The 16,754-nt window shown below is 33.6% G+C and overlaps 1 protein-coding gene across 1 annotated transcript; it reads right to left on the bottom strand.

Moving 5' to 3' along the window:
• Window positions 1–10,509: 10,509 nt before the first annotated feature.
• On the bottom strand, window positions 10,510–14,170 carry LOC133201160 (zinc finger protein 208-like). Its single transcript, XM_061336945.1, has one exon. The coding sequence runs from the start codon at window positions 14,091–14,093 to the stop codon at window positions 11,688–11,690; it is 2,406 nt and encodes an 801-aa protein (XP_061192929.1). The 5' UTR covers window positions 14,094–14,170; the 3' UTR covers window positions 10,510–11,687.
• Between the last annotated feature and the right edge of the window lie 2,584 nt (window positions 14,171–16,754).

Genomic DNA, 16,754 nt, shown 5'->3' with positions numbered 1-16,754 from the left:
TACGCCAAAGGCGTCACAGGCAGTAAGTAATTATAATCTCATTCAAGGTGTTACTGTATGGTCACAAATCAATTGCTTTATATAGCCCACAAACTTTTAAAACTTTGAGTACAGTCTCTCAAGGAGACAGAATTTGACGAGTGATTTTTACATGCATTGTTTATAGCAGAGTTCATAGTTGAATATACCATCACTGCATCAAGGTGCAACTTTTTGTACATGCTGAAAAAATAACACATTTAAGTAAAAAAGTGTGATAAAACAGCTTAATCAAGCTATGCTGAATAGCTAATTCAAGCTATATAGCTAATTCAAGCTATATATAGCTTAATCAAGAGATTGTCAGGTCTAGGAAAATCACTATATTTAGCTATATAGCTAAATCTACCTATATAGCTTTATTTACCTATATAATATAGCTTTATTTAGCTATTTCAGAGTAAATTTCTGTTTTATGAAAAGCAGACAAAAAGTCGCATAATGAGGCAGTATTAGTTTTCAACTTTGAAATGGACTGAAAACAATTCACCAAAAACCCACTTTTAAAAATGTTTCTCCTTTTGTGCAATTGCAGTCAAAGATCTAAAAGTTTTGGGGCTATGTATAACAGTTAATCTGTGAATAAGCAGCTACTTCAACAAAGAAAAGCAGTTTTGGTCAACAAGATAATTGATTGGTAATAATTCAGCACAATGCAAGGCAATCACACTTAGTCATGCCTCATCGCACTTCCAGTAATGGACAGCTATCCAAACAATAGAGATGCATTTTTTGGTTAAAAAGTGTTTAAAAGAGGCAATGCTTTTACTATCTATGCCCTAGGTTGTTTTTATCAAACCTTTTTAAAAAAATATCAGCCATAATTTTCATGCGACTTTTTGTTTGCTTTTCATAAAACAGAAACTTATTCTAAAATAGCTAAATAAAGCTATATTATATAGGTAAATAAAGCTATATAGGTAAATTAAGCTATATAGCTAAATATAGTGATTTTCCTGGACCTGATTGTGCCTGACCTGCTTTTTTCAGTACTTAAAATTTTTTCATTTTTTTTCTTTAAGCCAAAGATTGATATGACAATTATCAATATTTTACCAAAAAAAAAAAAAGGAAACCTACCTTAATGTACCTACCTTGAAAATTTGGATTAGTACTTCAAACAATTTTTTTTTTTCTAATGACGGCTTGGGCAAGGGGGTTAACTCCTTACACTAAACGTGTAATAGACTAATATTCAATTTTCCTATCTTTTTCGGCAATATCTACATTTCTTGTATTAATATATTGTTTTCAAGAACATGTTTGTGCAAGGGAATATAAGATTTTTTTGATGGTAAAAAAATTTACCTGCTACCTGAACTCGAGTGGGAACAACACGCGATGTCCAGCCATTGGTATTTTTGGTGTAAACAAACCGAAATGTCGATCCCGATATTTAATGAGAACTCCTGAAGAATAAAATTAGGAAACACATTTCAACTAAATAAGAAATTACGACTAGGATCAATAGATTTAAGTGTTTGAATAAACTCTGTTATTAAATTACAAATTATGTGCATAAATTTATTTAATTAAAAAAAAATAATTATGTATTTTCTTTTCATATTACATTGTACATGTAATGTACAACTGAAAATTATTTGCAAAATTTTAATTTTGGTTTTGGGCACTATATCAAACATCAATATAAACAACGTGTTACAAGTACAAGTTATGGTTTATCTTAATTGTAGGCATAATCCTAATGGATATAATAAAGTTAACTCAAATATAAATTATATACGAGACAAGCTAACTTCATGCAGCGTACATTTTTAGGCATTGCTTAGTGGTATAAATAAGTGTAATGAATTATTTGCATGATGTAATTTTTAATGACTAAATATTACATGTGTATTGTATGAATATTCGTTACTTCAAACACTTGAGTTCCAGCGCCCGGACTAATAAAAAAAAAAACTCTTCTATTATTGATAGATTTATAACTGTTAATTCTGTTTCCCACCAGTTGCTTCCAGAAGGTGAAACGCTCAGATTAACAAGGTTCCATTATACATACACGTGTATATTTGAGCTCATCTAGGAATACTGTCTGAATCTTTCAATCGCCATCATTTTTTTTAAAATTATAAACAACCATGCAAACAAGGCCACAATACTTTAATTTTTAAATGAAAATATTTACTGGAAAGTGAGAATAATAAAAAAAATAAAATAAAATGCTTATAAAAAATTTCCTCTTCAAAAATTTATCGAGTTGTAAAAAATATGAAAGGCTTCAAGAGCCCCCCCCCCCCCCTTCCCCCAATTTTTTGAATACAATGTCGGCATACGGCCATGAACAATAATAACATAAAACAAATTAACATGATTAATATACCTGCATATTCAAAGTGACAAATGTGAGGTAAACAAAATAATGTAGAGTATATTCACATATTTCTAAGTTTTCATTGCTGACTTTCTTTTTTGGTTCAAAGCACTTTTTCAAGAAAACTATCCTTCTAGCAGTTGTAATATTTGAAGGATTGACAATTTTTCTAATGGGATTACATGTATCACTAGTATATGATTGAAAAGTCAAAGTCATCACGTTTATCATCAAACTTGGTTGTTAGATTACTATTAACGTCTTTTTTAAGAAAAATAGAGATTGACAAACACACACCCACGGAGGGAGACAGACAGCATTACTCGCAATACTGTAGGGAGAAAACTTTTTCGTCAGAAAATTGTGTCCAGGATTGATGTACATCACTATGATATGTCAAGATATCGTAATTCTTGAGATATCTGATAAATTTCATGTAATATATACTTGGAGATTGAAAACATGAAAATAAGTTTTTTGTTCAGTAGTAATGATTTTTTGGAAATTATGTTTTGCGTTATTCTTATATACAATCATGCGCCGATATAATTGGTGTTGGGGTTAACATTTTTAGATCACCTGAACTGGAAGTTCAAGTGAGCTTTTCTGACCGTCCCTCTGTCTGTAAACTTTTCACAATTTAAGCTTCTTCTCAATAACTACTGGATCAATTTCAACCAAACTTGCCACAAAGCATCCGTGGATAAAGGGGATTCAAGTTTGTTCAAATGAAGGGCCATGTCCTCTTTCAAGGGAAGTAGTTAAGAACTAGTGAAAATTTAGTGACATCTTTTAAAAATCTTCTCAAGAATCACTGTGTCAGAAAAGTTGTAACTTATGTGAAAGATTCATTATGAAGTGTATACTTTCAGTTTTATTCATATCATGTACCTTGAGGGAAGGATGTGGCTACGAGTAGGTGATCAAAGTTTTTCGTAGAATATTTAGAAAAAATCTTTCAATTCTTGTTTTCAAAAAGTGCCGGTTTAGAAGATATAATACTTATGTGAAAGCTTCGTTACATAGTGCACGATCAATTTTTAGGTGCTGGCACTGCTCAATGACTCTGAGTGCCAAGTATAGGTCTAAATTTGCAGCCCTCCACCGGCAAGTGATGACGTCTACATACGAATGAAAAATTCTCGAGATGGACATTATAACAACAAACTAGAAATATGTCCATAGGACATGAATGCCTCGCCGAGGGTATATTAGTAATGCAACATTTTAACACAAATTGAGAAAAGTGAGGTCAAGGTCAAAGGAAAGGTCTAGGTGAAAAAATATTGATGCAGTTGAATGGCTTACATCAGTATGTATCAGCATATAAAGTTTGACACTAATTTAATAAAAGTGAGGTCAAGGTCAAAGGAAAGGTCAAGGTCAAAATTTGTTGATGCAGTTGAAAAGGTTTCATCAGTATGTATTAGCAAATGAAGTATGATAAAAATATTATGAATGGTATCTTTAAAAGTGAGCTACACACTAATTTAAGAAAAGTAAAGTCAAGGTCAAAAGAAAGGTCAGGGTAAAAAAATATTGATGCAGTTGAATAGCTCTCATCAGTATGTATCAGCATATGAAGTTTGATAACACTATCTTGAATGGTATCTTTAAATCTGAGCTAAAACTTATTTAAGAAAAGTGAGGTCAAGGTCAAAGGAAAGGTCAAGGTAAAAATATTGATGCAGTTGAATAGCTCTCATCGGTATGTATCAGCATGTGAAGTTTGTTAAAAATATCTTGAATTGTTTCATTAAAACTGAGCTAAACACTAATTAAGAAAAGTGAAGTCAAGGTCAAAGGAAAGGTCAAGGTCAAAAAATGTTGATGCAGTTGCATAGCTCTCATCAATATCTATCAGCATATGAAGTTTGATAAAAATATCTTGGATAGTTTCTTTTAAACTGAGCTTTGAACAGAGCTAAACGCAAAGTGTGACTGAAGGACAGACAGAAGGACAGAAGGACGGAAGACGGACATGACAAACACTATATGCCCCGGCCATATTCATGGCGGGGCATAACAAACAAAAACAAAATCAATTTCTTCAAATCATGACCCTAGGGATAGGTGGGATCACAATGGGTGGTCAAAGTTTTACATAGGAATATATATAGAAAATGTTTAGAAATCTTCTCAAAAACCAGACAGAAGTAGCACCGGTGCAACCCCCCCCCCCCCCCGGTGGTTTGATTTTTTTTCTGCTTTGGTAAATTCCCTTTTCTTTAACTTTAATATACTCTCAATTTAGTTCACAATTAAAATTTCATAATTAAATAATTTACTTAACATATACAGTAATGACACGTCTGAATTTTGTGTCTTTTTGAACGTGTTCTATATTTGGGGAATATTTCCTTTATTTTGGGGGAAAACTCGCTTTGCCTGTGGTTGAACTCCTTGGTGTCAGCTCTACTGACGTAGATTCGAGATCTATCTGTCGTGGCTGTTATTCCAAAGGAAAAATAAGATTATAAAAATTTACAACTTTATTCAAAAAAGCGTCGCATGACTTGTGCTAATTACAAACAACAGTCACCAGTTACAAACAAAATAAGAAAATAATCAAATTTAATAAAGATATTTCCCTAAGCTTAAACCTGGTGACTTTACAGAGGGGTGAACAATATATGTAACAAAAGTAACAAAAATACCCTCTAAAATTCATTAATTTAAAATAATTTTAACAATCGAGGAAACTCGAACTTACTGCATTTCGACAATTAAACGTTAATAAATTTACATACATCAAAGGTCGTTAACAAAATAATGTTAAAATAAACTCTGCATTATAATCAGTTATTAATCTGAACTCATAACATTCTAAAAGGATTAATAAAGGATATTGTAAGACTTGAAATACATGAAATAAAGCTCAAATTTAGAAAATATAATAATTAAATTCAATTAATAAAATTATTTCAAAATGAGACTTAAATGATTTATCTTAACATTTAAAAAATATAACAAAAATGGAACATACCTGTAATTCCAAAGGAAAAATAAGATTATAAAAATTTACAACTTTATTCAACAAGGCGTCGCAGGGAAGTGACCAGGGTAGGCCAAATTTCCAGCGACACTGGGTTGCCTTTGGATTACAGGTCATTAACCAATCAGATTTGAGAATTAATTTTACGGAAGAAATGAAAGTGAGAAAATATACCATTTTTGGATTTGAACACGGTAATCGCAATCACGTGACCAAAAAAGATGACCCCTGAGGCTGACCAAGCTCAAAGCACCTGTGCATGGCCTAAGGCCTTGACAGATTTATAACCAAAAAGTAAAAATATAAAAGAGATCAATCTTTGTTACGTAATTGATTAAACCTTATCTATAAACAAGAAGAACATCAAAGACAGCCATGAATAAATTATTTACACATAATACAATGGACAGTTCCTGCAGAGGATTACATGATTTACTCTAACCAAGATTCAATAAAAAAAACTGCTACTTCCTCAATTAACAACAAAATACATTCTTTTACAAGTAAACATTGACATTTGAATGGATAACAGAGACCTCTTAAGTATTACCGATATGAAGTCCAAATTATAATAAAAAACATTATTTTAAGTTTATGAAAGAAAATAATATTTTAATTAGATCATGAACTGTAATAATAGACAATAATTCAAACAATCACAAAGTTTATTTTTAAATAAAATTTGTGGAAAGACAGTAAGACACCTTTACATACAAATGACTTTTTAAAATTTTTTATTTGTCAAAAAAATTCTGAACTGCCTGCACCCCCCCCCCCCCCCTCTGAAATTTCTGGATCCACCACTTAGACCAGTAGTAGGCCTGTTTATATGGAAACATTCTCAGGTAGTGCAGAATTCAAGTATCTTCAAATCAAACCGGGCCTAGGGTAGGGCCACAATGGGCGATTGAACTTTTAATTTCTTTAAAAATTATCTTTATAAAAACAGCAACGCAATGATTAGTCACATTTATATGGATTGATTGATTGATTATTGTTGTATAACGCAGAGTTGGCAATATTTCAGCCATATTTCGCACAGGCGCTTGAAGTGTGGATCAATAGCCCCCCCCCCCTTTTTTTTTTAAATAAAAATAATTGTAAGAGCTTATAATTTCTCAAAAATATAAAATTTCCCCATCAATCACATCCATATGTCGTTCTATGCAAGCAGATTGTACTTTTTCTTACGTTTAAAGAATAGCCTTGTACGGTATAATAAAAAATACACATGGTAAGAAACAAAATTTGTAAACAAACGGGGGGTTCCCTGCTTCGAGACATATTTCCAAGGTAATAACAGCGTTACCTATAATTTTGCAAGCACTCTGTCAAGGAGATGTTTTTCTACTAATATCTGTAACCTAAACCCCATCATCAGTGTTTTATATGTCGTAATCGGACGATTTATTAATCGGATACATAAAATTTTCTCCATTGACAGCTTTGAAGAAGGTTTAGGAGTTCGCACATCCGTCTCGCTTTATTTGATCGGTCAAAGATTTAAACTGTATCACTGTTAACCAATCAGAAAAAGCGAGACGGATGTGCGACGTGTATCGTATGCTATTTAATGCAACGATGTCGTCCTGTTCATATTGTCGCTGGCGAGAACTCATTGCACATATTGTCATCCATCGATACATGTCGCATGAAATATACATGACAATTAATGCTTCAATATACATGTACAGTAAAACTCGTTTAGTGCGAACACGGATATAGCGACGTTTTTTTGGAATGCCCAGCAAAATTCTTAACAATTCCCTGCTCTCCTAATTTTTTTACAGATATAACGAACTCGGATATAGTGAATTAACGGATATAGCGAATATATTATGTGTCCTCTAGAGGTTAAAAACGAAATTTACATCTTTTATAGCGAATTTTCAAAGATCTTAATTTTTAAAATATTGAATTGACACTATTTTTCGAAGTATTTTAAATTTGAGATTCACTTCATTTTACAATTTTTGAACTCCAAGGTATTTTTTGTATTTAATACTTCCCAAAATACATTAATTTTGGTAGTCATACTTGAAAGAAAAAAATTTAGATTACGAATTCGCTATATATATATACTTCAACAAAGAACTATATGCAGTATATGCATATTTTTGCCCCCTCCAATAGTCATATTTTGAAAAAGATTGAAATGTGCTGAATTTTATATATTGTATGAGAAATCTAAATGAACAAAAAATATTATAGTTTCAAAGTAGGTTATTGGCAATTTTTGTTTCTATGACTTCACAAACTATTCGGATTTTATGTTATTTTTCAGAAAGGGGGAGTCGCCCGCGTGGCGCAGTGGTTAGAGCGTCTGCTCTAGAGTCGCGAAGTAAGGAGTTGATCCTTACGTCGCGGGTTCGAATCCCACTGTGGGACGTGGAGACCGGTCCTTCGGATGAGACCGTATAAACCGAGGTCCCGTGTCGCAGTAGGTGCTGGCACGAAAAAGATCCCTCACTGCTCAATGGCCATAAGTGCCGAGTATAGGACAAAATTTGCAGCTCTCCACCGGCAAATGGTGGCGTCTCCATATGAGTGAAAAATTCTCGAGAGGGACGTTAAACAACATACAATCAATCAGAAAGGGGGAAAAAATGGACAAAATTTCCTATAAAATTTATAGAGCGCAGACCTGCTCCAGAGCAATATTTACATATTTCATTGATATTATCACTCTACACATTATATTAAAATATTGAGTTGGAGCAGGCCTGCGCTTAGTGACTTTTACTCAATATCGACGTTATAAACACCTTTTTCTGAGTAAATCATGAAAATTTTGAATTTACGTCATTTTCCTGGCATCATATCTAACATATGGCGTCATGGCTTATGAAAATATTCAGTGCTTTGAAGTCTGCAGATAACCCCCTGTTTTAGAACATAATTAAAGATTTCTCCATCAAAGTTTGATTTTGGGGGGCAAATATTGGTCATTACCAAATATAGTCCTTTGGTATACGGTTATAACGAATTACGGATATAGCGAAGTAATTTCGCAGGTCCCCAACACTTCGCTATAACCGAGTTTTGTTGTAAATATGACTAATCATTGCTTTGCTGTTCTTGACGATTTTTGAAGAATTTCCATATACATTCCTATGTAAAACTCTGATCGCCCATTGTGGCCCAACCCTAGTCCTGGGTGTCATGATTTGAAGAAACTTCCCAACAGGCACGCAACGTTGATTCAACGTTGAAAGTAGGTGGAACAAAAGTTGCAATGTTGAGCAACTTTAGTTCAACGTTTTTACAACATTTAGGATTCAACGTTGAAACCTCAACGTTTTTACAACATTAAAGATTCAACATATTTTCAACACTAAATGTCTGCTGTTATTTCAAGATTGAAACAACGTTGAAGATGCAACATATTTTCAACGTTGAATGTTAGTTGATAATTCAATGTTGAAGATTCAACTTATTTTCAACGTTGAATGTTTGTCGATAGTTCAATGTTGAAGATTCAACTTATTTTCAACGTTGAATGTTTGCTGTCATTTCAAGGCTGACATAATCGTGAAGAAGCAACAAATTTTCAATGTTGAATGTTCATTGATGTTTCAACATTGATACAGCGTGGAAGATGCAACATATTTTTCAACATTGATAAAGTGAGGAACATTTAACGAACGATGTGTAATTTGCACTTTATTTCTGATGTCAAAATAGTAAGGTTTATTCAACGTTGAATCAATATCACTTATATGCAATATTATGCTTAGTTAGAGAATATAATTTACAATAAATGAAGTCAGTTGTGAGTTAATTTGATGTATTCGAAAGAATTGTGCTTTATACAATGTTTAATATGAGCATTGCAAGTTTTAATTTAATTAATATGTCTAAATGCAGATAATTTCACATGGTCTCAAGGGAGCACATTACACTGTCAGGATTTCAGTAATAATCAGGTCTGTTAAATTTTTTTTTCTGCTAGTAACTTGATTTCAACTTCTGCCCCACCCTGTACTTCATTATTATAAATTTTGATTTCCTTTTAGCCTTCACAATTTTCAAACATCTCTCCAAAAAATTTGTGGCACCATCATTCCGCTTTTCTCAAATATGGCCTCTTGTTTCATTGTATATGTTAACACCTCTTCATAAATAAGGCTCTATGTGTGTGAATGTAACCCTGTTTAGTTTCCATTTTCAATGCTTTTCAACTATGATTTTTTCCCCACCTCACTGTAATTTTATGGTCGCCCGCATGGCGCAGTGGTTAGAGCATCTGCTCTAGAGTCGCGAAGTAAGTTGATCCTTACGTCGCGGGTTCGAATCCCACTGTGGGAAGTGGAGACCAGTCCTTAGGATGAGACCGTATAAACCGAGGTCCCCTGTCGCAGTAGGTGCTGGCATGAAAAATATCCCTCACTGCTCAATGGCTGTAAGTGCTGAGTATAGGACAAAATTTGCAGCTCTCCACTGACAAGTGGTGGCGTCTCCATGTGGGTGAAAAATTCTCAAGAGGGACCTTACACAAACAAACAAAACTGTAATTTTATGTTTCTGAAGACCCCTTAAATTTCTCTTAAAGCACTTCACAATTATTGTTTCTTTGCATATGTTAACATCTCTTCATAAATAAGGCTGTATATGAATGAATGTACTCTAACAAAAATTTACTATAGTAAATTATAGTAAATACCTTGATACTTTATTTACTATGAAACTTTAAAACTTTTTTTTTTTGAAATTTCAAAGCATAAAATCTCTTTACTCCAATAAAAATGATATTAACTTTGAAAAAAAAATATGCGAATATAGAAGTAATATTTACATTTAATATCAAAAATGTGCATGTATGAATTGAGGAACTTTAAAATTAACAATCTGAAATTGATTGACTATATAGTAATAACCTTGATTTACTACAGTAAAAACTTTGATACTATAGTAAACAATATTATTTTAAGTTATTAAACTATATTATTTTTAGAATTATAGTATTCTTAAATTATATGATATCGCTGTTTAATTTTCAATGCTTTTCCACTTTACAATTTTTTTTTCACTTTCCTGTAATTTTACGTGAGTCTGTACCCCCCTTAAATTTCTATTAAAGCACTTCACAATTATTACTTTATTTCTTCACCTTTAATTCATGTGAGCTTTTTATGTCGGCCTTTCCACTGAATGTTCTCTGAAACAAATAACAATTTATTGTATATTTGAAAGGAACAATTAAAGAAGCATAAATCATTTCACACTCAAATCACAATCACATTTTTTTCCATCAGTATGAGTTTTGATGGGACTTCAAGTGTCCTTTGCCAATTTTTTTTCCCCCATAAATTTTTCACTACTTTTTTAATATAGCTGCCTGTGTATTTTCAATGGTGTCTTTAATAAATTCTTTTCTACACACATCACAAATATGATTTTCTAGTCCTTTATGTAATATTCCATTGTCTCTATATAGTACCTGAGTGCCTTCCAACACGCATCACATATGTTGTTGTATATCAAATGTATCACATTTTTCCCAAAGTACATGAATCCATCTTCAGGTTTCATTTCAAGTGTCATTTTTCAACCAATGCCTTTCCAAACACATCACATAAATGAAGTTTTTCTCTGTTGTGTATTTTCATGTGTTTCTGTAAACCCTTTGAATCGTTTAGTACCTTTCCACACGAATTACATGTTATTTCAACACTTCCAAACTCCCAATTTTTCCCACACACATCACGTTTATAAGGACAAAATCTGTACGTGTTCTCAAGTATATATGTAAATGTACAGATCAATCTTTCAAACTTTTCACTGTCACATACAAAAGGGTTTTTCTCCAATGTCTGATAATTAAAATTTCTTTTCAACAGATATCACCTTCATAGGGAGTTTCACTAGCATTCATCTTTATGTATATCTTTGAGTGTTGATATTCTAAACATATGCCTTCCCACATACATCAGATCTATATGGTTTGTATGTCCAAGTGCATCTCTGTAAACTTCTTATTTGACTGGACTGAATGCCTTCCCAATACCAGTACACATTCAAGTCAAGTGATGAGGTAAATGTCGTTTCACATACATTTAATATCTTTTATCACCTGTGCGTGTCCTTGTGTGTTTCCGTAAGATATCTGATCAGTTGAATACCTTTTCACTCACATATCACATTTATATGGTTTAACACCAGTATGTTATCTCAGCTGCTTTTGTATGGAACCTGAATAAGAGAAAGCCTTCCAACACAGTTGAATGCCTTCACACACAACACATTTAAAAGGTTTTTTTTACCTGTACAGTATGTGTCCTCCCGTGCCTCTGTAAAGAATATGATCAGTAAAATGTCTTTTCACACATCACATTTATAAAGTTTTTGTCCAGTATGTGTCCTCATGTGTACCTTTAAGTTTTCTAATCTGTTGAATGCCTTCCCACACACATCACATTTATAAGGCTTTTCACCAGTATGTCTCCTCATGTGTGCCTGTAGGTTACGGGATTGGTTGAATGATTTCCCACATACATCACATTTATAAGGTTTATCACCTGTATGTGTCCTCATGTGTGCCTGTAAGTTGTTTGATTGGCGGAATGCCTTCCAACACACAACGCATTTATAAGGTTTATATCCTGTATGAGTCCTCTTGTGTCTCTGTAAGTTACCTAAACTGTTGAATGCCTTTTCACACACACCACATTTATACGGCTTTTCACCTGTATGCATCTTCATGTGTCTATGTAAGTGATTTGATTGGTTAAATGCCTTACAACACACATCACATTTATAAGGTTTATTACCTGTGTGTGTCCTCATGTGTACCTGTAAAGTACTTAAAACTATAAACAATTTTCCACACACATCACACTGATAAGGTTTTTCACCCGTATGTGACCTCATGTGTGTCTGTAAGCGATGTGAGTGTTTGTATGTCTTTTCACACATATCACACTTGTAAGGTCTGTATTCTGTGTGTGTCTTTTCGTGTCTCTCTAGTTGTTCTGATATATTAAATATTTTCCTACATACATCACATTTATAGGGTTTCATACATGTATGTGTCCTTGTGTGTCTTAGCAATGATGTTTTTAGATTGGAGGCTTTGTTACACGTACTGCATTTGTTAGGTTTCTCATGTGAGTGTATCCTCATGTGGTTCTCCATACATGTGACCATCTTCCCACACACTTCGCACAGACAGGATCCTCTATAAATAGAAATCCTTACTGGTTCATCAAACTGCCCGATTTGATAATTTTCCATCCTGCACATATCAACAAATGGGTTTTTACATTGATGTGTTTTCATGTGTCTTTCTAAATCAATTTTTTCAATGAACGTCTTCTGACACACATCACATTTCAAAAGCTTTTCACATGCTCGTCTCTTCATGTGCTTTTGTAAGTAACGTTTTTGACCACAGGACTCTTCACACTGATCACATTTATAAGGATTACTGTCATCACGTAACTTCAGGTGCTTGTTACAGTGCTCTTTTTTAGCAAAAGTTTCAAGACTGTTCCCATTACGTGTCTTCATATGTCCCATCAAGTGCCCTTTTTCACCGAATGCTTTTCCACAAAAGTCACATTTATGAGGTTTTTCACTTGTATGTATCTTCTTGTGTCTTTGTAAATACATTGATTTACTAGACACTTTCCAACAAACATCACATTTATCTGTAGCTTCACCCAAACATGTGATACTGTGTCCCTCTATGTTATTTGACTGACTACATATCTCATTATACTTGGAATGTTTTTCAACTCTACGTGACCTAGGGTGTTTTGGAAAATCAGCTGTTTTAATAGAAATCCTCTGTTTTTCACCTGTGTGTGTCCTCAAATGTCCCTTTAAATCTGATTTTTCTCTCAACATTCTCTGAGACACATTACGTATATAACTTTTCTCACCAGTATGGATTTTCATGTGTTCAGGTACAGAGATTGCTTTCCCGCACACATCACATTTATAAGATTTTATGCCTGTATGTGTCCTCATGTGTGTCTGTAAGTTGTTTGATTGGTTGAAAGTTTTCATACACACATCACATTTATAAGGTTTATCCCCTGTATGTGTCCTCATGTGTGTCTGTAAGTTACCTAACTGGTTAAATGCCTGCTCACACACATCACATTTATAAGGTTTATCCCCTGTATGTGTCCTCATGTGTGTCTTTAAGTTTTGTTTTTGACTGAAAGCTTTCCCACACACATCACATGGATAAGGTTTATCCCCTGTATGTGTCCTCATGTGTGCCTGTAAGTTATGTGATTGGTTGAAAGTTTTCATACACACATCACATTTGTAAGGTTTATCCCCTGTATGTGTCCTCATGTGTCTTTGTAAGGATCCTAATACACTGAATGCCTTTCCACACACATCACATTTATAAGGTTTATCCCCTGTATGTGTCCTCATATGTGTCTCTAATTGTTGTTTTTGACTGAAAGCCTTTCCACACACATCACATGGATAAGGTTTATCACCTGTATGTGTCCTCATGTGTACCTGTAAGTTATGTGATTGGTTGAAAGTTTTCATACACAGATCACATTTGTAAGGTTTATCCCCTGTATGTGTCCTCATGTGTCTTTGTAAGGAACCTAATACACTGAATGCCTTTCCACACACATCACATTTATACGGTTTATCACCTTTATGTGTCCTCATGTGTCTCTCTAAGTGTTGTTTTTGACTGAAAGCCTTTCCACACACATCACATAGAAAAGGTTTATCCCCTGTATGTGTCCTCATGTGTCTTTGTAAGAATTCCGATTCATTGAATGCCTTTCCATACACATCTGGTTTATCAGAATTGCTTTTAATGTGTTGTCTGGATGAAAAAGCTGCCCTTTTCCCCTGTAAAATTAACAAGATCGTTTCTTTTAATGCAATTTTAACAAGATACTTGTTTGATGATCTTATATAGATGTGACAATCATGTGACACAGTACGCAATATATCTTTTTTTCATTTAACATGCATATAACCTCATTTTCCCCCCTATTTTAAAACTGGAATTGCTTCAGCTGTTCAAAAGAAGAAGTTGAAAATGTTCAATAGGTAACGACCAACGGACGACTCGTGACGGATGATGAAGGACAAAAATAGATACATGTAGGTCAGCTGAGTGATTTGGGTGACCAAAACATAAAATAAAAACATATTATATAATATCAAATTAGTTTTCAAAATTAATACCAAATTAATTTGAAAATACAGTAAAACTTCTCTAAACCTGCAAGCTGCTGGACTGAGAATGTTGTAGATTTACAGTAGTTGCAGAATTATAGCATTAATGTAGTGTTTATGGCTAATGTTGTAATAAGCAATACAACGCCTTTTCCAGCTAAGTAATTTTGAGTATTTTAAATTATTAAAGAAAAATATACAAGCTGTATCATTGCATGTAGAGTTACATGTATCTGCCAGATGTTGGGATTTAATATATAAAATTAGCATCTTTTATGATTATCAGTCTGCCTGTGATTGATTATTGGCAGGTACCTAATGTGTACCAAAGGTCTAAAAATCCATGCAAAATACTCTGTCAGTAAGGATAATTTCGACATTCCTTTTGATTTTTTATTTTTCAAAGATTTATTCTAAAATTAAAACAGAAAAAGACTATGGAAAAGTCATTTTATTATTCATCTGTGAAAAAAAGCATCTCCTTACCTAAACTATCTATACATGCTATATGCCTATCGCTTACGTCATTAATAAATTTGCTTGTACTTCAGTGAAATGTAAATAATTAGATCATTTCTGAGCTAAATTTCTGTTCTTTTAATCATGAAACATATATTTCGATAAAAAATTTTAATTTCTTTCTAAGTTTTTGCTTTCTTCAGTGTCCAAGGCTAAGGCCGCTTATGTCTATTTAAAAGTATGATGCAACATGGCGTTTGATATTTTGTTAATTCATTACGTGTTTGACACTTTATTAATTTAATAGTTGTTTGATATTTTATCAGCCACTTACGTAGTATGGCATGATGACTACCCCTTAATAACGCAGGTAAACAATTGAAAACCCTAAGAAGCCGTTTACTGTTTTTCATACCTCTGACTACTGGTTGGTATTTTTCACACCTCTGGCTGGTCATTATTACCCCTCTGGCCTATGACAGTTAAATTTCTTGCAATTAAACAGTGGCTGGTATAATGAGGGGGAAATTACCAATGTTTCTTACATTTTGTTCTTGGAAAGTGGCTGATGTCCGCTTTTCAGGGGTGGCCGGTTTTATGAGAATTTATGTGTAAACAAATGTTAAGAATACTGCCGGGACTTACAAATTAGGCCGATATTTAGGGAGAACCGGTTTTCAGGGGGGCAGGTTTAAAGAAGTTTCACTGATAAAAGGCTATGTGTTTTAATTTGACAAATGCTATCAATTAGAGAGTTAGAGACTAGATCTTCAATTCTTCTGCCCAATTCCCAAGAGATATAGATAACACCTGTTTGATCAGAGATGCTCTAACAGAAATGATTAAGACAGCCTTCCTACGTTGAACTGATTAATTTTTCAATGGACAGACTTATCATAATGCTCATCTCATGTCCAACTCATTTACTCACCAGGGACGAATAGATTACACTATCTCAGTGTAATACATTGTTAAGATTGCATTTTCATAGTACAATATAATTGCATATTGATGTTATAACTGGTGAAATCATTTTTTTTTTATTTGTTATAAAGCTGTATATTGATAATTATGCAAGAGGCCCCATGAGCCACAATGCTCACCTGAGTCAATAAGGCCCTGCTGTTCCTCAATAGTAGATTTTTTTTTTCTATTATATAATCCTATGTAAAACTTTGATCCTTGTTGTGACCTAACCCAACCCCCAGGTGCCTGACCTGAACAGACCGGAATCCCCATCACCAAAGGATGCTTTGAGGCAAGTTCATTTGAAATTAATTAGCCCAGTGATTCTGGAGAAGAAGTCGAAAATGTGAAAAGTTTACAGACAGAGGGACACACAGATGGATGGACAGATAAATGGACAAATTGACAAAATATGATCAGAAAAGTTAATTAGAACTAGAGCGAGCTCGTTGCAAAGCAACGAATAGGTCTTCCGTTGGAGCTGCGGAAGGAAGAAGTGACCTTGAGTCAAGGTCATGCCACATTCTAAAGTTATACATGTAAGCAATCTTGTAAGGGGAAGCAACTTACAATATTTCGCTAGGAAAAACTGTAAAGGAATGTACGTGACCTTGAACATTCCAAATGCCTTGCATCAAACCATGACACACTCTCGTCATAAAACCCAATCTGTGTGTTACCGACTTGAAAAGTTCACAGTGACACGTCATGTTCTTTTAGTCCATACATACAGTCAAAACATCTTATCCTTAGTGACCTTGAACTTGAGTCAAGGCCATGTCACACTCTGCATGATAC

Source organism: Saccostrea echinata, unplaced genomic scaffold (assembly GCF_033153115.1).
Source record: "Saccostrea echinata isolate AGI-Se365-2 ecotype Australia unplaced genomic scaffold, CSIRO_AGI_Sech_v1 ptg000042l, whole genome shotgun sequence".
Lineage (NCBI taxonomy): Eukaryota > Metazoa > Mollusca > Bivalvia > Ostreida > Ostreidae > Saccostrea > Saccostrea echinata.
Note: the sequence above shows the minus strand (reverse complement) of the source record. Positions and strands in the feature narration are given on the sequence as shown.

What these genes read in the sequence shown, in the direction of transcription:
- LOC133201160 (XM_061336945.1), bottom strand. Translation starts at nt 14,093, where the DNA reads ATGAGGACACATACAGGGGATAAACCTTTTCTATGTGATGTGTGTGGA.